At 40.5% G+C, this 21,253-nt stretch overlaps 1 protein-coding gene across 9 annotated transcripts in view; it reads left to right on the top strand.

Annotated features, from left to right (window-relative positions):
• Pcsk5 (proprotein convertase subtilisin/kexin type 5) overlaps positions 1-21,253 on the top strand; it is a 405,399-nt gene that overhangs the window by 221,303 nt on the left and 162,843 nt on the right. For 8 of the 9 annotated variants that reach the window (NM_001190483.2, XM_017318080.1, XM_006526759.4 and 5 more), the window contains one exon: positions 20,632-20,749. In NM_001190483.2, coding sequence (NP_001177412.1) covers positions 20,632-20,749 — 118 coding nt within the window. Of the gene's footprint in view, positions 1-3,342; positions 3,440-20,631; positions 20,750-21,253 lie in introns of those variants that run through there. The other variant, XR_386446.4, reaches the window with a different exon arrangement.

The raw sequence follows: 21,253 nt of genomic DNA, 5'->3' as shown, positions 1-21,253 counted from the left end.
TGGAAAAAAAAAAAAAAAGCTGTAAACGCTCATTGCTGTCCTGCTCTGAGAAGACAATGTGCAATCTCAGAATTGTAGTTGCATGGGCAATGTTAAAATTCTTTGACATTTCACTTCTTCCAATAAACACAAAACAAAAACAAAACAAATAAACAACAATAAAAAAAGAAATGTAAGTTTGTCTTATGTATGTTTCCCGTTGATTAGCATCAGCCTGCTGTTAAATCTTACTAGATAAATCCATGACCTGCATGGCAGGGGAAGGGACCAACATTAACCTAGGCTGCAAGGGCCATCTTAGCAGAGGGCTCACACACTAAGTCCATTGACCTCCGTGAAGCTGAAGCATCAACTTTAACCCAAACAAACTTCTTAGTCTGACTTACTCCTTTTTGGCGACTTAAAAAGTGCAAATGGTTCTAATAAAACAAGCAGCTCTTTGGAAGACCTCTGTTGGTTTTGGAGGGGAAGACAGGGGATTTAAACGAAATCAGCAGACCCAAACATGAATTTCAAGGGACCGTACCCTGCTTCTGGCAAGGAGGAAATTGTATTTTACTGTTGCACGTGGCAATATTTAGTATAATATTTCACTCTTCTCTTAGGTGGCTGCCAAGAGTAACAATTAAAGTTCATTTGTTCATAGATGAATTACTCAAAATGGTCTGGGTTCCCACAGGAATTGTTTTGTAATTTTGTTGATGGCAAGCCCCCATAATTCATCTAAACATGATCATAATAAGATGAATTCTTTCAAAGTTATTTTCTTCCTTATTCTAAACATTACTATCCCTTACTGAGTGCCCCACAAATAAAAGGGACAAAGGCAGAGGCTAGCAGCAGCAAAATGCTCTGGAAAGGAAGGAATTTAGGTCACCAGGGCAGGAGAAAAACGGACTGGCTTTTCATGAAACAGAGACTCAAAGAATAAAAAGAGCAGATGTTTAGGAGAGATTTGTGCAGTGATTTTTCTCCCCAAGAATTTGATGTTTAAATCAGATCCACCAGCAGTAGGAGCTTTGCTTAGCGGGGACCCAGAGCCACCTTTTCTCCCTTACACAAGAGAAAGCAGAGTGGCCTGTAGCAGAAGCCTCAACCATGGTGCTACCTCACCCACCTCACTCAGTCTCAGTGCTGCATGAAACATATACATGAAGCAAAATTGAAAAGTCCTGGTGGTGCGTGCCTTTAATGTGGGAGGCACTTGGGAGGCAGAGTCAGGTGGATTTCTGTGAGTTTGGGGCCAACCTGGACTACATAGTGAGTTCGAGGAGAAACGAGAGAGAGAGAGAGAGAGAGAGAGAGAGAGAGAGAGAGAGAGAGAGAGAGAGAGAGAGAGAGAGAGAAAGCAGTTTCTCAGATTGTTTAGTGGCTTCCTCCAAAATGGACATGTCAGTATCCATGACAGAACTTCTCTTTTCACATTAGAGAATGTAGAAGTCGGGTTTAGTCAGAAGATCCAGTAGTCTTCCTTATCCTGATAAATTCATAAAAGCCAATAGTCCAAAGGGGATAAAAAGCTGTCTTTCACCAAATCTGCCAGATCTGTCTTATGCTACCTCCCAACATTTCTTTAGGCACACCCATATGCCACACACTAGCAACAGACAGCAGAGCTGGAAGGTAAGGGAACTGTGGAAGGGTAGGACTCTCCAGAAGGCTGGTCTGATGCACACTTTCACTGTGTGGGCCTGGACTAGGGAAGTGTTTCCCTTCTCTTGGGGCAGCCACTACTCTGCTCTGCTTCTCCTTCAATGTAGGAAGGATGGGGAATCTCTGGAGACGCACCTTTGTTCTCTGAATGACACACTGATGGCTGAGGTTCTCTATACTCCTATTGTAGCAATCTGAAAATGCTCCCATAGCTAGGCCAGCTCATGGTTTGCAAAGCCCCAAAGACAACTTGGCTGCTAATGCTACCTTGATTTTCACTTAGTTTAATTGTCCTGCTGCTTAATAATAGTAACGATGACAATAATAACCCTAGCATAATTAAAATGTCTTTTTGAGCAGGCTAATTTTGAAGAATAAACATAAGGAAATGAATGCACACCCATATAAAATAACTAAATGCAATTGCTGAGTCCATTTTGTGAATAATTCTAGTCAATTTTTAGGTATCTTTTGACATGTACCTCACCCCAGAGTTAGTGACTTGAAAAAAAAAAGGCTATGAATATCACACATTCATGGAAGACTCCACTTGAAAATGTATGTAAAAATAGGAAATTGTTCATCTTGGAGCAGATGTGAGATTCTGTCAATGAAGAACTAACATGCCAGCTCTAGTGTCCCAGTGCTGAGCAACATTCCCCAAAACAGAAGATGCCTTCAGCATGAGATGGTTGGCATCTTATCAGGGTTAGTTTCCCCCCCATCCCTGATCTTTCCCCTTATGAACACCCTCTTCTCCCTTCTTGAAACTCCTTTTCATCGCCAGCCCATGCACCTTTAACTACACCAATGAGCTATTTAAAAGGAGCTCCCTCTACCCAGGTGGTTCTTCTCACAGAATTCAATGGATACTGTCTCTTTATTGATTGATTCCTAAGGATTTCCTGAGCATTTTCAGTCCTCCAGCCAACTAGCAGTAGGGAATTGTGGCACGATGGGCTAGCATAGTTTACAGACACAGAAGCTGACACAGGTCTTTTGTTTGGGGGAGATAAGGCTATCAAACACTATGTAGGGTGAGCTGGCTTCAAACTCACTATATAGGCCAAAGTGGCCTTGAATTTATAGCAATATTGATATTTCTGAAGTTCCTTAACACTGGAATTAAAGGCCTATATCCATGACTGGCTGACATGTACCTACTTTTATTCTCATTCCAACCCCTGACAACCCCTCCAGGTCACGATAGACAGAAGTTTCGATAGCACTATATTTGGCCACAGCAGGAAACACCTAAGACCTAGAGCACCTGTCATGTGTTTGATGTATATTTTGACAGACTCTTCTAACACTGTCGCCCAGAAGACTTTCCACGATGTTCATCCAAAAGATTTTTCTATAGTCTGGGTATCAGAGCATTTCTGAGAGAAAAAAAAAAAACAATAGCTTTTCTTGGGCTCTTCTCCCCTCTGCTGCATTACTCTGAGGAGACCACAACCAGCCGTGCCTCTGTCCAAGCAGTGCCCAGACTTTGTAGTTGATGCTCCTCCCCAAATCCTGAGCGGTGCTTTGAGGATGTGGTTGTGATTCTACAGAATGCATGAACATCTCTTTGAATCAAACTATTTGTATTTGGATGATATGACTGTGTACAGTTAAACTCTCTTATATCTAGGAACAGAAGTAGATATCAGATAATAAATTAGGACCTTCTGTCATCTTTACTAGGCGAAAGAATGAAAAATAAAAGTCATTGAAACTCAAAAAATGACCACTAAGTGAGCGAGGTTGCCACGCCCTCCATTTCACTGTCCACCCAGACTATGTAAGTCTCTGTTTTTCTACCAGCATGTTGCTGAAACCTTCCCCCCGTCCCCACTGACTCTTCCCTGGACCACCACTAAACTACTAGATTTTTTTTTAATGTCTAACTGGTTACCCACCATGGTAAAAACAATTGATAGTCTAACATGACTTCTTAGCTTCTCAAATCTTAACTTTTAATCATTTTTTTTTACTTTTAATTGCCATCATTGCATTTCCATTGATAGGGAATGGTAATTTTAAGACATTGCAATATATTTTTAGTAACTACCTGCCTTTCAGTTTGTAACACTTATTTAAAAAAAAATAGAAATACTGCAACCATTAAGCATGCCATGTATTGAATCAAAATGAAAATTTGGATTTGTTTTGCTTTAAGAGAATAAAGTGATTTCTAATGTGCTGTCACTTGAAAGGGTAAAATTTATTTCATTTTATTTTATGATTTTGCTATTTAAATAATATTGCATCTGCATCTCTACAACCTGCCTGTAGATTTACTGTTGTTATTTGATGTATATTTCATGTTTGAATGCACAGTGCTTTAAATTGGTATTTCATATTTTTGAAGAAAAGTCAAAATAACTTAGTTTGTCTTACTCAGAGTTTGTATTCCTATACAAAATGTCATGACCAAGAAGCAAGTTGGGGATGAAAAGGTTTATTCAGCTTATACTTCCACATTGCTGTTCATCACCAAAGAAAGTCAGGACAGGAACTCACACAGGGCAGGAACTTGGAGGTAGGAGCTGATGCAAAGGCCATGGAGGGATGCTGCTTACTGTATTGATTCCCCTGGCTTGCTAAGCTTACTTTCTTATAGAACGCAAGACTACCAGCCCAGGGATGGCACTACCCACAATGGGCCCGCCCACCCTTGATCACCAATGGAGAAAATGTCTTACACCTGGATCTCATGGAGGCATTTCCTGAAGGGAGGTCCCTTTCTCTATGATAACTCCAGTTTGTGTAAAGTTTGACACACAAACCCAGCCAGTACACTATTGATCTTGTCAATGTGAACAAGGGCATTTGAGTCAGCTGTGGGACTCTAGTTTGCAGAAATAAGACAATTGTTACTGGAAAGTAGTGTAAGTAGATGTATTTGATCCTACTGACAGATTTGCTTACTGAAGATATCTCTTAATTTTTTTCCTCCTCAATCTATGCTTTCTAGCATTGTGTCCATTGAACCTATATTCCCGTCATATTTATTCATTCTTGTATTTCTTGACTTTAGTATGCATGATCTTCTCTTTTAGCTCATCCACAGAGTGATGTGAGTCACAAACTATTGGGTGATCTTATTTTTATTTTTTTTTTGTCTGGTGGATGGTTTGACTAGACACCTATATGGTATGTCCCTGACAGGAAGCCCAGATTAGTTATTACTTAATCTAAATTCTTGTCACCAGAATACTCACTGTTCCCTATGGATAGCTAACTACTAAAAGTATGAAACATAAAATTATCTTCAGAGAATAAAATGTAGTTTTCTCCCTGTTGGTCTTCCATCGAGTGGTAGTGTTAGATTGGTCAGGTTTCTATTGGTCAAGCTTTGCTTCAGTTTTATGTTCTTATGGATTTCAAATGCTCACAGTTTTGTACTTAATAAACCCACCTTCAGGACTTTGAATGTGCTCTGTAGTAGAAGGCTTGACAATATGTGCAAGACCCTGGGTTCTAATCCTAGATCCCACACACTTGCATGATATCTGGCCACACACATACACACACACACACACACACACACACACACACACTATCCCTCTGATTTTCTCTCTCCCTTCCTCTCCCTCCTCTCAAAACACAATAAAATTGTAGTTGCATAATTTGTGTTATCTCTTTACCAGATTTTCATGTTGTAATGTTTAAATATCACTTTGAATTCAGTCTTCTAAATCTCACAGTTTCTAATTTGTTGCAGCTATATAGGTGCTGATAAGTATCTGAAAAGAAAACTCTTACTGACTCTTTAGCTATCAATGTGCCACATAAAGTTGTAAGCAGAAAACTAGTTTTTGCAGTGTGCGAAGCTTATATGCTTAAGAGAGAGTTGACATCTCTATAATTCCCTGAAGAAACTAAATTACTACTTCAAGAGAGGATGAACTGATAACCCTGGTCCCTTTTAACTCTTCTCTCAGCAGAGGTGTTTGACTCTCCTTAAGAGTGGGAGATGGTGATATTTCACAGTGATTCTGATATCTCAAGCTAAAATAAAAGCCATAAAGCTCTGATCCTCAAGATTTAAGAGTCATCAGGAGAGGCCTACTTTGGTCTAAAATGTCTGAGGGCTAGAAAATAATGAAATGGGTTTCCTGAACCACTGATTCTGAATCCAGTTCAAAAATAAAATGGCAAGAATTTCAGTCAAGATGCAATCCTATCAGAATACATTCACACATGTCACTGAGAGACTATTTTGAAATTCAATAAGCCTCTTCCTATTGGAGTTATTCAAAACAAGAAACTGTGCTTCTGTCTACCCTCTGTCACTGGAGGTGGTGTGGTCTTGAAGATTAACAAGGCCATTAACAGGTGAGGCGAGTAACCTGGACAAGACTTGTCTACAAAGCAAGGAAGGGACATAACAAGAGAAGAGGTGGGATTTAAAGAACTTAGCACTGAGGCCTGGGAGCACACTCCATGGAGACAGAAGCTAGAAGATCAGGAGCTGTGGTCAGGCAGTTTATAAAAATACTCTGTCTTTGAGACGAAGGGTAGAGGAGAATTTGGTACAGTTCTTCCCTCAGAGGACATACTTAAGTAAGATTATTTATCATCTATATGTTGCTTATTATTCTACCACAATATATTTCATTGGTATTCTGCTGTCTTTGGATTTTAAAAATTGGGCATGTCGAAACTGATATGGATGGACCTATGTTTTTAGACCAGTGAATGGCCTGTGTCTTGTTGTCCTTGTTGTCACCTTCCCATGTGAGCCTTGCTCCTTTTTTATTAGATTTGTGTGTGTAGGTACCAAAGCACATGGACATGCACATTGCACAACACATGTGTAGAGGTAAGAGGACAGCTTGAGGAGGTTGATTCTTTCCACCATAAGGATTCCAAGGGTTGAAGTCAGAGAGCGATGGAATTCAGGTGATCAGGGTTAGTGGAAAGCATTTACTGAGCCCATTTGTCAGCCCTACCCCCACTACTTTATAGCTACATATCTCCTGTATCCTGCTATTCTCATAATTTTTTGCTATTTCCTCCCATCTGAGTTCTTGTTTTCATTTTATATTTTCAGTGACTTGGGGTCACTGCAATGATTTTGGATAAATGGTTAGCCTCCTTAATCGTGCTTTCTGCTTTGCGTGAGATTACTTGGATGTTGAGAATCAATCCCCAGGCTCAGAGGTGTTTAAGAGAACAAAACCTGATTATGCTAATTAGCTTTATCAATGCCACGAATCTGAAGCATAAACAATCTAATGATAGGCATGGGATTTTGAGCACTTTAGGGTCACAAAATGGCTGAGAACCATAACTTGTCGTAAATGATGTCTTGCCTTATTAGACCAAGCAAGAGTGCTCTGTTGTTTGTGGTGCCTTGGCACTGGAATAGAGGAGACCGGTTGGAAAAGCTGTAGTTCGGGGCAAGGAGCATAAAGAGCCCAGAGTACAATGAAAGACATACATGATATGATAAGGAAAATAATATAAGGAAAGCGGAGAGAAGAGCTACTTGATTCATGAAAGAGGGAGTTCTCTTCTGAAGTACATTTTGAGCCACTTAGTGACCCCAAAACAATGAGTTGGGTAATAGCAATGACTTCCAAGCAGGCTTACTTTAGATACTAATCTGATGACAGTTTTATTTCCTGAGTTATTAGTATGAATTCACTGGTTCTATGAAATGTCCTACAAAATGACACGGACATGGCAAATGGGCAGATTCCCTGGCAGTGACTGTTTTTCATTTCTCTAGTAAGTGATTTTGTACTCTTGACCTTAAGACCTCTGACATTCGGGGGGGGGGGAGGGTTGTCCTTTGTTAGATTCCTTCAAAACGGGGACAATTACAGATGTGTGCTATATTATGATCTCTGCCATGTATTGTTGTTATTATTTTTAAGGATACTTTTTGAGATTGGTTTTTAATAAGCCCACAGTAAAGGACATGAAAAAAGATGACTTTTATAAAAATGGCAGCCAGAAGTTATGCATTGAGAGGTCTTCATGGATCCTCTTTGCCCAAACTCCTTTCAGTTCTCAACACTCTTTCTTTATTAGATATTTTCTTTATTTACATTTCAAATGTTATCCCTTTTCCTCGTTTCCCCCTCCAAAACCCCTATCCCATCCCTCCTCCCCCTTCTCACCAACCCACCCACTTCCACTTCCCTGCCCTGGCATTCCCCTACACTGGGGCATCGAGCCTTCACAAAGCCAAGGGCGTCTCCTCTCATTGATGTCCCACAAGGCCATCCTCTGCTACATATGCATCTGGAGCCATGGGTCCCTCCCTGTGTACTCTTTGGTTGATGGTTTAGTCCCTAGGAGCTGTTGGGATACTGGTTAGTTCATATTGTTGTTCCTCCTATGGGGTTGCATACCCCTTCAGCTCCTTGGGTCCTTTCTCTAGCTCTTCCGTTGGAGACCCTGTGTTCAGTCCACTGGTTGGCTGAGAGCATCCACTTCTGTATTTGCAGTTCTTGCCACTCTTAAGCACAGTCTTTGGAAGTCGCTTAACTTCAGGTGCTGAACTCCTATCTTAACATACAGCTGTAGCCCTTCGGTTTCCCATGTGATTTTCGTAAATATTTAGGAAAATGGGCAATTTTGGTCTGCATCTTGAGTTGTTGTAAAATTGCTAGGCAGATAGACTGATAAGAAATGTAGAGTTTATAATGACTCTGAATTCTATGTGTGTGTGTGTGTGTGTGTGTGTGTGTGTGTGTGTTGAAACCTCCAGGGGCTGCAATGTACTTGCTTTCTTTTGGTTTCTTAGTATAATAGTGTGAAGTCATCTGTTTCCATTTTGTCCTTTGAGGTAACTTCAGAGCATAAGCTTTGTGTCCAGATTTGCCCCACAGTCCAATAGAATATATCTTAGAAGCCTAAAATCCTCCATGAGTAAGTCACATATCACTTGACATCACAGGACATAACTCTATGGTGCAGATGTCCTCGAATGTTGGAAAGGGCTGTTGGTTGGTCATTCAGATTGCAATCCTGCAAAAGACGTCAGACTAAGCTGTAGAGTAGGAACTAAAACCTGACCTGGAAGTCACTCCCGAAACCAAGTGCATTTGAGTGAGAAATATTTAATTGCTCTGGTGTCACTCATTCTAGCTTTACCTTTGCTTCAATCTTGACTTTCTCAGAACCTACTCATTAATAGAGTAACCAGGCATTATTAAGTTATAGCTAGTTCATTACTGCATCTATCGCTAGGTCTTGACAGAAGTTGAAGACATATCTCCAGCTCTTATGTGAATTCAAGTGCCACACCAAACTCTTATTACCCTTCTTATATTTTTGTGTACATTCGACCTTTTATGGAATCAAATGAGACCAACACTTCATTAATTTAAATGGTGATTATTTCATGTGGGGCTCCAGTTGAATATCATTCCTATTTGGGTGAACAGTCCTCAAAAACAGCACCATGTGCAGCTACAAGAAAACAGAGCCAGAGAAAAAAGGCTCTCTCTGAAGCATTTTATGGATCCCATCAATCTGTCTTGAGCAGTTCTTCCCTCCAGGTCATCTTTTCTAGAAAGAATGGATTCTATCACAGGTAGTGCTCTAAGCATGGAAGAAAAAGGAGTTAAGGAAAACAGTGGGAGAATGCTTTTGCTGAAATTCATATGTGCCTGTGTTTGGACACTGGCACCCATGTTCCTGGCATACACTGCAGCACCATTTACATGTAGCTCATCAGAGTTTAGAATTATAACTTGCTGTATCCATTCACACTGAGACAGGTATCTGGGCATTGTCAGAATAGGTTCATGGTCCATAAGATGAACAAGAGGCAAAGGAGTCCTACAGAAGCCCTCTTTCCAAATGATGTCATAGCCCATCTTTTTTTTTTTTGGCATTATCAAGAATGTTATTGGTACATATGTCTTTAACACAGACATGATCCCAAATCACAAAGAAATCCTGTAGATTTCCTGAGAAATCTCCCACCAATTCTTTGCATGACTTCCTAAGGCTACTTCAGCTAGCTGGCAGGATGTAGTAACATGCCAGGCAATCACACTGCAAAATCCATGTGGATACATCTGCTGTGAAATAAATTGTTCCAGACTTCTGTTTTCCTTACATATGTTCATGCCTTGCTAGCCCATGGCACTTCAAAGCAATTAAACTTCTATCACACATCCCAGTAATGGCTGCAACAGACTTCGTTTTATAGGTTACACCACAAAAGATGTTACACCCTGAACTCCCCAATATCCTTGAAAGAGCCAAAAAGAAGGGCATGGTGATAATTCACATGTGGAACTTGCTCCTTGGCACTCAGTGTCCGTCTTGCATCTGTGCATGCCTGCTTAGAGCTAATGAAAAAGAAAAAAAAAAAAAGACTGTCCCAAGGATGATTATAAAATAAAGTATCTTTTCCAGATGAACCTCTTCACATGCAGGGAAAATCCCTGGTAGAAATAGCTGAGAAGGTCATTTCTCAGCAACAACTGAAGAGGCATGATGGGCCAGATGTTAGACTGTGTTCCAAGTTTCTTCTTCTGTGTGTGATATTTTAATGAGTTTTGAAGAAGAGAGCAGTTTCTATGCAGTTCACTCAGTTATTTGAGTAACTTAGTTGGAAGAAATCCTAAGCAAAATAACCAGTACATGTGTACGCAGAAGCAGCTCTGAAGACTTAACTGTGGGGTCCAGGCCTTCATATGTGTTCTTTTAATATCCATGAAAATTAGTTTCTTCTGTAAAATATGAATAGCATATCCTGTTTATATGATTGTTAAGATTTTATTAGCTGGCAGGCAATAAAATACATATGTAAAATAACATTCCCCTCTTGTTTAAAATTTCATCTGTGTGTATCTTTTTCTTTACGCTTTGTCTTATGCATATGGCTATTTTTTTCTGCATGTATGTCTGTTCACCGTGTACATGCGTGCCTGATGCTTTCAGAGGACAGAAAGCTTATCAAGTACTCTGGAACTAGAGTAACTGACGTTTGGAAGCCACCATGTCATGGGGATCAAACCTATGGCCTGTGCTAGAGGAGCCAGTGCTCTTAATTGCTGAATAACCTCTTTATCCCATGGAAGGAGTTACAGAGACAAAGTTTGGAGCTAAGATGAAAGGATGGACCATCCAGAGACTACCCCACCCGGGGATCCATCCCATAATCAGCCACCAAACCCAGACACTATTGCATTATAAATTACTTTTAAGAAGCATGTTTAATGCATAAAATTATTCAACTTTCAACTCAATGCAATTCCTATATTAATTTGGTACATTGAAATGACAGGGTTGGCTTTATGTTGGAGGAGTATTTTTAGCTTTGTTTTTTTGTTCGTTTGTTTATTTGTCTGTCTGTTTGTTTTACCTCAATTCAGGAAAGCTCTGATTCTATCCTAATAATTTATAGAATTACCACCTTAAGTAATATGCGTTTAAAGAAGTAATCATCTAGGCATGATGTAGGAGAAAGAATATACTCATATTCTAAATCATAAATCGTAATGTTTTTTCAAGGAAAATAAACACTATTCAAGGTGGTGCATATATTGGCAGTGCATACTGTGCTGCCCACTCTACTGTCTTGTGCTTAGTGATAAAGAAAAGGTCACTGGGGAATCCTGCTCATATCCTGCGGTACCAAAGCCTATTTTGCCAGGCTAGCCCTAAAGGAGTGTCCATCCTTGCCACTACCTAATCATCACTAGAACTTTAGAGAAATACAAATGGGGTGCCTGAGCACTAGTGTATCTGAAGTATCTCTCTCTCTCTCTCTCTCTCTCTCTCTCTCTCTCTCTCTCTCTCTCTCTCTCTCTCTCTCTCTGTGTGTGTGTGTGTGTGTGTGTGTGTGTAAAACCCCTCTCAATATGCATGTTGTCCTATAGTTTGATAAGGAACTTACTCTAAACACTTTATCCTTATCAGTTGTCTGTCAGCTCACAATCTTTCACAGGCTCTGCCAGTTGGACCCTGACTCTCTGTTTGAAATGTCACCTTGCTCTTCTTGAAGGAGAGAAATACTACGGTTACATTTCTGTCGTATTCTGTCCTTACAGAAGTAGAATGTCCCAATAGTCTGAACAAACTGCCTCATTGCTCTGATTCCCTACAGGTCCATGCCCGCTCCCTGCTCTGTGAACAGGCTCTGTAGATATCTTGCTGACCATAGTCTCCTGCTTCCTCATGCTACTACTATGGCCAGTCAGCCTATCTCTGTGCTTTCTATGATGCAAAGATAGCTTTTGTCACTGAATCTTCTCTTCTTCCTTTAGCCACAGTTATTCCTAATAATCCCTGAAAATAGTTCTTTGAGAGCTCTGAAGGGAAGGGTCAACCTCAGACACTTTCTGTCCCCTTCTTCCTGGTCTCCTTCCTCCCCCTCCCCACCCCTCACACTCCTCTCCTTGTTTCTACCCCAGTGCACTTGTTTTCTTTCCCAGCTGGATTTTGTTGTGTTCCCCACTCCATTATAAGGAGTGTTCTTAAGGACCTGAAGAAGGAAAGGAATGGGCTGAGAAGTCAGCATAGGGAGTCAGCTGGCTTTCCTACAAGGAGGGTGAAGAGCCCAGCTGTGTGGCTTGAGTTCTTCCAGTGAGCAAGGACTTGGAGCCAGGTAGGCAAAAGGATCTATGAATCGATGGGATGTCTAGTGACCAATCTCAGCACTTTCTCTACTGAATGGAAATATCACTGTGATCAGTGACTCAACTCTCACACCGGAAAGACATAGTCTGGGAACCAGACATGTGCTCAGTACAACTATCCCTTAGCCTTGCATCCTGAGCCTCTGGGATACATTCTTTTTTAAATCTTCCCATTGTTGTCTAGAGATAATTTATTTTCCTACAAACAAGCAAAACTAACATCCAGATATGCCCTAGGTTATACTGGAATTCCCCAAACAGACGAAATAGTTTCCCCACCTTTGCTTAAGAAATACTTTAGCACCTTAAAAATGATTTGCTTATTTCAATCATGTTGGAAACAAATAAAGGAGACCGGGGCATAACAAAAAACAACAATAATTTGACCTTTTATGCTTTACATATAGAGAGCGCCACAAGTTAAACAAATAGTAAATATGTATTTTTATATATGCATCTATAATAAACTGTGTATATGTGTATATACACACATATGCATAATGTGTAGAAGAGAGGCCAGAATGTTTTTTAAACTCTGACTATTGAGCTTTGTAATGATGAGACCATCTGACTACCTACAGCTGCTAAGCAAGCCCATCCCAGGGGGAGTTTTGAAGTGCAGCCCCAGCAGACAGCCAAGTATCTGGAAACCGTCCCTGTGCAAGCTGTCAGTAGCACTGGTGCAGGCTGGCGTGTTTGGAGTTGTTACTAGAGCCCAGGATTTCATGACAAACAAGGGAAAAACAAAAACAAACCATGTCGAAGAATGCAGGTTCCAGCTCCTTTGTTGTACCACCCACCCCCTCCTCCCATCCCCTCTGGAGACTTCACTTTGCACCATGGGGCAGAAGAAATTATTGGAACTGTATTTCCCCTTCCCTAAGAAGCTCCTGACACTTTCGCATGGAGTCTGCGATGTAGACCTTGAGGGCATGTCAGAGAAGGGGAGGAGACAAAGAAATCCATGGTGATGCTGAGAACACCTGTCCAGATGCTCAGCTGTGAAACTCCAACGTTAGGAACACAAAGAGCTCCCTTGCCATCTTTTTACCCTCAAAACTTACATATGATATTCTCATATTCCACTGGTCATTTTTGCTTGAAAAGAGCAGTAATTAGGAGTTGACATTACGCACATGGGGCATGGTACCTTATGGCAGTGCCCCAGGAATGGACAGATGGCTCAGTGGTTAAGAGCACTCACTGCTCTTCCAGAGGTCCTGAATTCAATTACCAGCACCCACATGGTGGCTCACAACTATCTGTAATGGGATCTAATGCCCTCTTCTGGTGTGTCTAAAGACAGTGACAGTGTACTCACATATAAAATAAGTAAATCTTTAATAAATAAAGACAGTGTCACAGACCCTATTTCTTGCCTTTCTCCCCTTCCTGACATTTGATTGATGGGTGCAAGAAGTGCTCCCTCATTGGGGCAGCTCTTCAGAGAATGAGGTTCAGAACACTGAGGAACAAACAGCCCAAAGGTGCTAGGACTCCAACAGCTGCAGACAGCTCTTTGATGTTTAGTTGATTTTTACACACACACACACACACACACACACACACACACACACACACACACACACACACACCAACACACACAGAGAGATCAAATGGCCTCCTCAAGCCAGGAATTGAGGTAAATGACTTTTATTCTAGTCTTCCTTACAGGTAAATTGATTGATGATAGATGACATCCAACAGGCATGGGCAACATTCATTTCTCCCATGGTGGGGTCCTTCCCACTGGTCCCTGTAGTATTTCCACTCCCCTGCTGTGCAATCTTTTACAAGGCACTGATCCTGGTGGTTCTTGTAGAACGCTCTGGCATCATCACTGAGCCAAAAAAACATCTTATCCACCTCACTGATTATTTAACCTGGAGGTTCAGTCATGGCTTCTGCATCTAACGAAAGCCTAAGCATCCATCAGAGCATAACTGAATGCTTTCTACTTAGCTTACCTCATGACTATATGTGATTGGTGTATATGTGTGTGTATGTGTATTTGCATATGCATATGATATATATATGTTGATGCTGTCTTGGAAGAGTTTACTACATACCAGGCTGTGGCAGCTTCCTTTACATCTATTGTCTTTTTGAATGATTTCTTACTCTTTGGAAATACTTTTAGACTTGCAGTAATTATACACTTTGATGCTTTTAATTGCTTTCATTATATATTAACATTATTGCTTCATTCATGTTTGGCTGAGAACACAAATAATTTTCTGGTTTTGGGGAGGCTCTCCCTGTTCACGATGATGTTAAATAGACAGTAGATTTCCACATCCCATCTAAGCAACATGATAACTAATTAGGCCAATTATTAGCATGCCTTATCCTTGGGATTGGAAGTGTTTTGGACTTGGATTTACTTGGCATATACATAATGCAGAATCATGAGGAGAAAGCACAAGCATAAACAAGAAATTTGTTTATGCTTTCTGGAAACCTTATGCCTGAGTCAAATGTAATCATATACAACACCACAATGCCCTTGCATTTTGACTGCAACTGTTGCATAAGGCCAGATTTGGAGTTTCCCATCAACCCCATGTCACTTCTACAGAAGTTCAGATTTTGGGAACTGAACTTCAGATTTGGGATTTTAAGTTAAGTACATTCATTTTATATTGATGAAGTACATTGAAGTTAATTTCCAAATAGTCAGCCATGTTCTACACCTTAGTGGTTATGCTCAGCATAATAAGCACACCCTTGGTTCAGGCTGCCAAACGATGGATAGGAAGAGAGTAGAGCTCTGTACCACTCCTCAACAGCAGCTCTTAGTCTGCCCATGATGATATATTTCCCAGGGCACCGAACTTGTGATTTTTCAAGTCAAGCTAGAAGCCAGGCATGGTGGTTCATGCCTTGAATCACACTTGAGAAGCAGAGGCAGAGAAGCAAGATCTCTGAGTTCAAGACCGTCCTGGTCTACAGAGCAAGTTCAGGGACATTCAGGGCTACACAGGGGGAGGAAGCAGAAGAAGAAAGAGAAAGAAAGGAGACAGACAGACAGACAGAGAGACAGATGGACAGACAGATGAAAGGGAGAGGGAGAGGGAGATGTGTCAAGATAATCCTGAGTCAACCTGGACACTTAATCCCTTTGGACCTCTATCTGGAGAGCATCCTATCAGACTTCACTAGAAGATGACAGCTGGACCTTCCTGTTAGATTTCCTCCTGTTAGATTTCAAAGGCTCTTGTGGATAGATGCTACTCACTCTATTTGCATGATCCTTCAGTCCCAGGCAAATTATTACATCTCTTCCAGGCTCCGTATGGAATGCCTGTGTGTTGGATGCTTGCTGTGTTTTTGGCCTGGATAGCACGAAGCATTTTACACATCTGACAGCTGGTAGCAGAAAGGCCCTCCATCACTTCAGGAAGCTCAAAAATTTACAAAAAAAAAAAAATTCTTTTCAAAAAAAAAAGTGCTGTGCCTCTTGTGTACAGAAACTTCATTTATTTTTCTTCCCAGATGAACTTCCTAGCTCTCTTTAAAACCTGGTTTTGTAGACCGTTAGCTGAAGCCATTGCTTAAATTAACAGTATCTGCTTTCAAATCACATGGTTGCTTACTGGTGTGCTCAGTGATTAGCTTCTCTCAGCACTTCTGGTCTCATCAGAAAATGGAAATACACCTGCCAGAGAGTATTATCAATCTTCCTGCCTTCTCTTGTCTGTCTGGCTGTTTCAAGCCAGTAAGCTTTTAGATAACTCTGAATTAAAGCTCATTATGCCGCCAGAACTAGACAATATCACATTTTGCAAGCAGAGCTGCTTGCCAGAGGCCTTTTTATGAATTCTCCATTGCTAACTTACACATACAAAGGCATAAATCTGCACACAGTCCAAAGAGACAAATTCAAGTGATGAGCAATATTCAGCTCCCTCCTTCTGAATATACTGAATCAGAGCCCTTCCTCACACTACTTAAAAAAATGATTTTTTTTCCTGAAATACACTCAAGATCATTAAGGATTTTTACACATATGCCTTGTTCCCTCAATATCCTTATAATAATTGATTTCTGAATGTTAACTATGGTTGTGTTGGAAGGGGATATTTGCTCACTGTACTCACAGGCATGAGAGTTTCGGATTGGGATCCTTAATCGTATTAATACCCTGCTTACAGAAGTTTTGTTTCTTGCATAGAATGAGTTCTACTTGATTTGAGAAATTATTTTCAGGCCTAAGTTTTGTTCAGAGTTTGGCATGAGGTGCGTAATTAATAATATCCTTGAGCAATAGAGTGGCCCTGCCACAGCCAGCTGTTTGCACAGTCCATTTGCCACCATGATAATTGGGTAAACTGTGTGCCCTGACTCTTAAGTAAATTTCAAAAGATATTGATGACTTCCCAAAAGTTCAAGGGGAAGAAACAAAGTTCTGTATCCCCATTACAGTTTTCTAATGCACTAACCTGTTACTGGTGAGCTCTTAGCTTTTTACCTGTTCTATCCCTTTATCCTGTAAGTATTTATATAAACAAGACACCCTGTCGCTGCTAGACAGCTTACACCCTGTGCTTTGTGGCTCATCAATGGAGATGGGCAGGCAAGTGAAGACGCCACTCACATATTTAAAGAAAATCAGCTTTTCTGCATTTGAGGTGATTTTGAGTGTGAAAACTTTACATTATATTTTAAAATTCATTCTTGTTTTTGAGCTGCTCTGTGTTATTTCCCCTCCTGACACCACATTTTTAAACAGCTTATCTGTCCAATACTTTCACTGTCTAATTATTTCCTCATCGGTATTTAGCAACAAGACAAATAATGGTCTATCAAGCTGCACAGAGTTGATGCATTGCCAACAAGAAAATTTAACAGATAAGAAGAATTAACATCATATTTTTCTTCAATTGTGCATCACTTTCTGAGACAATTCTGAGTATTTCAAAATACTAAAAATCTCTATTACTGACTCAACCACTTCCATCAGTCTATTCTAGTTTCCACAATGATTGACACTAGTCTAATGGTTTTTTGTTTGTTTGTTTGTTTGTTTTGCTGTTGAGTTCCTCGGCCTCTTTCTTTACATCTACCTTAAGTGTTTCCTGAGCAGACCATGTCCCTAGAGGATAGGAATGAAATTGGAAGAAGAAGCAAACATGTAGCCATTCATAAGTAGCTTTTCTACTTAACCCAAGAGGCTGCCTAACGTGCATGAAGTGTAGGTGATACTTGATGACCCTCATCATTAACGTGCTCTAGTGGGTGTTAGCTGGACAGATTTGGGGCGGGGCCATACAGAGGAACATGGTAAACATAGCTGAACTAAATTCAGGTGCTCCTGGATAGAACTGCCCAAGGAGTTGAAGTGACCTTCCAGAGCTGTTGCTCTCCCCCACATCCTCCCCTTCACATGCCAATCAAACCTTCAGTCTTATTACTGAGCTGAAATAAAATAAGTTGTGCTAGTTTAAAACTAGAAGTATAGGGGATACATGACAGGCATAAAACTTACCATAGCACTGTTGATAAAAATTCAGCTTCCCCAGGGAAAGAAAATACTTAAGATTATATGTAATAAAAGGATATTGAGCATGTGGGCAGTGGTTAAATAAGGGGAGAATTCACAAAAGATCTTCATCAGTTTATTTCCTTATGCTGACCTTCTTTTAGAGTTCTTTCCAAAAACTCTTATTGATGAGCAGGTAATAATAACTGTCCATATTTATGAGAAGAGTGAAGTGTTTTAGTACATGCATATAGTATGAACCAAGCCAGGATAATTTAGATTTTTCTACCTCTTTATCATCTCTATGCTCAGAGAGCCAGCCTGCCCCCTTATAAAACATAGCGTGGGTTAGTATAAACTGTAGCTTCTGACCATGGACTAGAGGACTGGGATGAAGCTCGCCTGCTAGCTGTTTTACCCGTTCTCTGCCCTTCTTGCCCTCAGTCTTCATGTGCACTCCCATTTGGAATCTCACTTATATTTAATGTTCCTCTTTCTCTTTTTAATAACTTTATAAAACATGATCAAACTGAAGCAAAGTATCAGTATTATTCATAGGCATTACCCGTTTGGTTGAGGTTACTAATGACTTCATTTGTTTGTATGCTTTCCTTGGTATACTTAAGGTATTTTACAATCAACTTGCTTTTTAATGAAGAAAACCTTTTTAAGAAAAATTCATAAGTAATAAAAGTTGTAAATATACGTCTTCTTGCCATGACAAGGTAGATTTGTTTTTATATATTTGGTATGGCCTATCTGGCTTAGGACCTGATTACAAAATAATGTGTGGGTTTTCTTCACCTGAGAAGTTGTATAATACTACTCAATGAGCCATGGCAGGTTACATCATAATATGCTAAAGCAAGGAAACTGCAGCTGAAATGTTTCATTTTACGGTAGGTCTCAAACTCAGGACAAATGGCTGAGGTGCCTAGTTACCATACCAAAGTGGATCTGGGCCCCTGCCAGGTTCTTCCAACATCCCTCAATGTCTACCGCTGACAGGGCCCTTCTGGCTGGCATGCCCCATACCTCACTCTCCAGCCCAAGTATTGGGGCTGGACTGCTCTTCCTCCAACTGCCTTTCTGTATATAGTCCAACTGGTTTGGTTACCTGGTCTTTTTGTCTGTTCTCTTGACCAGTCTCTTGGTTGGCAGCTGCTCTCCTCTCTCCCCTGCTGGACCTTGCCTCACATGGCTTGGGGGCATGTCCACTCTGGATTCTCCCAGATGTCCCTGCCTCAGGTTGTGCTCTCTATTTTGTCTACAGTAAACCTTCTCTTCTACCATACCTAGGAACAGTCATGTCCTTTCAGCCTCTATTTCTTCTTTTCACTCATCTTGTTTGCTAAGTATTATATGATTATCAAACAGCATGAACCAAGCCATCACTAAGTTTGGATATAAAAGACCATCAGGCCACTCCCTCCATTAAGCATTTTATAATGAAGCTGCAGCACGAGGACACACGATAGCTGATGAGTTCATTTTCAGTTATCAGTGATATGGCTTTAAAGTACTCTGTCTTGTGCAGTGCCTGTCACACAGAGACCCCCACGGGATGGAGGGTGGACAGAGGGGTGAGCAGAAAGGCAGGCGGATTCACAAGTCATAGGACTGCAAAGAAGACTGCTGGACAGCGTTGGTTGGATTTCAGTGAAACTCTTGACTTTTTATTGATCCCAGAACACTTTAGGAAGTAGACAAATCAGCTAGATGTTTGGGAGGGCAGAGAATAGACAGAATCTATTCTGTACAAAAGAGGAATAAGAAAAGTTAGACCAAGGGCTTTCTATAGGTAAAGTCAGTAAGGTTTTCACCAAACTCTGGAACAGAGGGGAATAAGTGGAGCTAAGTGAGGAGGTTGCTTTTCAAATTTGTACAACGTGGTGTCCTAAAGAACTATGAATTTAAGCAACACATAGACATGGGCAGGTATGGGGAATTTTTCATAAAATAGTTAATGCAATAATAAAAAATGGGAAAAATCAGAAGTTTAACTTCCTGTTGATGATAAAGATATGGCTGTGGTTTAAATTAAAATGGAGATTTTTTTACATATTCTACAGGGATTTTAAAGTATTTTTAGAATGAACTGAATGTGTAACTGCACCATCAGTAAAATAATTCTGTATTTCAGAGACAGTTACAGCAAACTCATCTCTAGTCATCTTAGATCAGATCATATTCTAATTGAAAACTAATGGATTCTAAGACAAGAAGCTGGTATAAAAGTCTAAAAACCTCCAAATATTTTATGTATATAATTTACTGAATTTTTGAACGCTAAAAGAAAAGTAATGATTTATGCCTTTGAAGGTATTTAACCTAATTACTAGATATGTCAGAAAGTTGATATTTCTTACCTGTGAATTCTACCTACACTGAGAAATTATATATGCTCTCATATTTCTTTAAAGCTATTAGTAATTTTATCTCATAAAATCAATGATGTCCTCATTTTTAATTCAAATGGTTTAATACAAATGAGTCTTGGATCCAAATAGTATGGGTTGGAATCGAGCTTAGACACTGAGTCACTGATCAGTTTGGAGAAGCATCTCTCTGTATCTTAGTTTCTTCATCCATGAGAGATGATAGTAATCACACTAGCATCTTTGGATTGTCAGAAGGACTAATATAAAATGTAGACTAGTGTCTAACATGTAGGAACAATTCATTCATGATCATTATATTGCTAGTAATATTGCAGAATCAGCAAATGATGCACACTGATCTTGTTGTCTTACTATGATCATTTGTTTTGCTTCTCAAGTCTTGCTAAACAGATGATCAGGATCCTCTAGGTTATGGCTAGGGTCTCTGTTGAATGGCAGTATGAGTCAGTGTGGGTAGCCACAGGAAAACTGACCTACCTCTTGCCTTCCACAGTGAGCCATCTCTATGGATTTGGACTGATGGATGCCGAAGCCATGGTGATGGAAGCAGAGAAGTGGACAACTGTTCCTCAGCAGCACGTGTGTGTGGAAAGCACAGACCGACAAATCAAGTAATGCTTGCTGCCTTAGCCACAACCTGACAAGCCCCAAAATGAGGCCCACGCAAGTGCTGTAAAACATGGAAGCTAGATGCATCTATCTGCGGCTTCTTTCTAGTGTAGTTATAAACTTGAAATAGACTGTTACACCCAAAGATCCTTCTAAGGGAAGCGTCCCTTCCAAACCCTGTACTTGTGGGCTGTTCTCCATTTCCTACTTGTCCGTGTCCTTGCTTGTTGAAGCAAGAACTCTCCAGATCTTTATGTTCCTCGAACTTAACCACATACTATGTAGGTCACCAAGGAGTATGATAAACTAGATAGCAAGTGCAATGGCCGATCCCTGAGAGTCATGGGCCTGTTCCCCAGTGTTAGCTGCACACACTCGGCGGCTGCATTTGCAGGGTTTGCCCAGCAGGATATGAAGCGGTTCCTGGGTGCTTGACCCATAGGGCAGCATTCATCTCGGGGGTATTGCCTAGCTTTCTTGTCAGAAACCTCTCTGTCTGGAAAACT

Source organism: Mus musculus, chromosome 19 (assembly GCF_000001635.26).
Source record: "Mus musculus strain C57BL/6J chromosome 19, GRCm38.p6 C57BL/6J".
Lineage (NCBI taxonomy): Eukaryota > Metazoa > Chordata > Mammalia > Rodentia > Muridae > Mus > Mus musculus.
The sequence above is the reverse complement of the archived record's forward strand: the minus strand, read 5'-3'. Positions and strand labels throughout refer to the sequence as shown.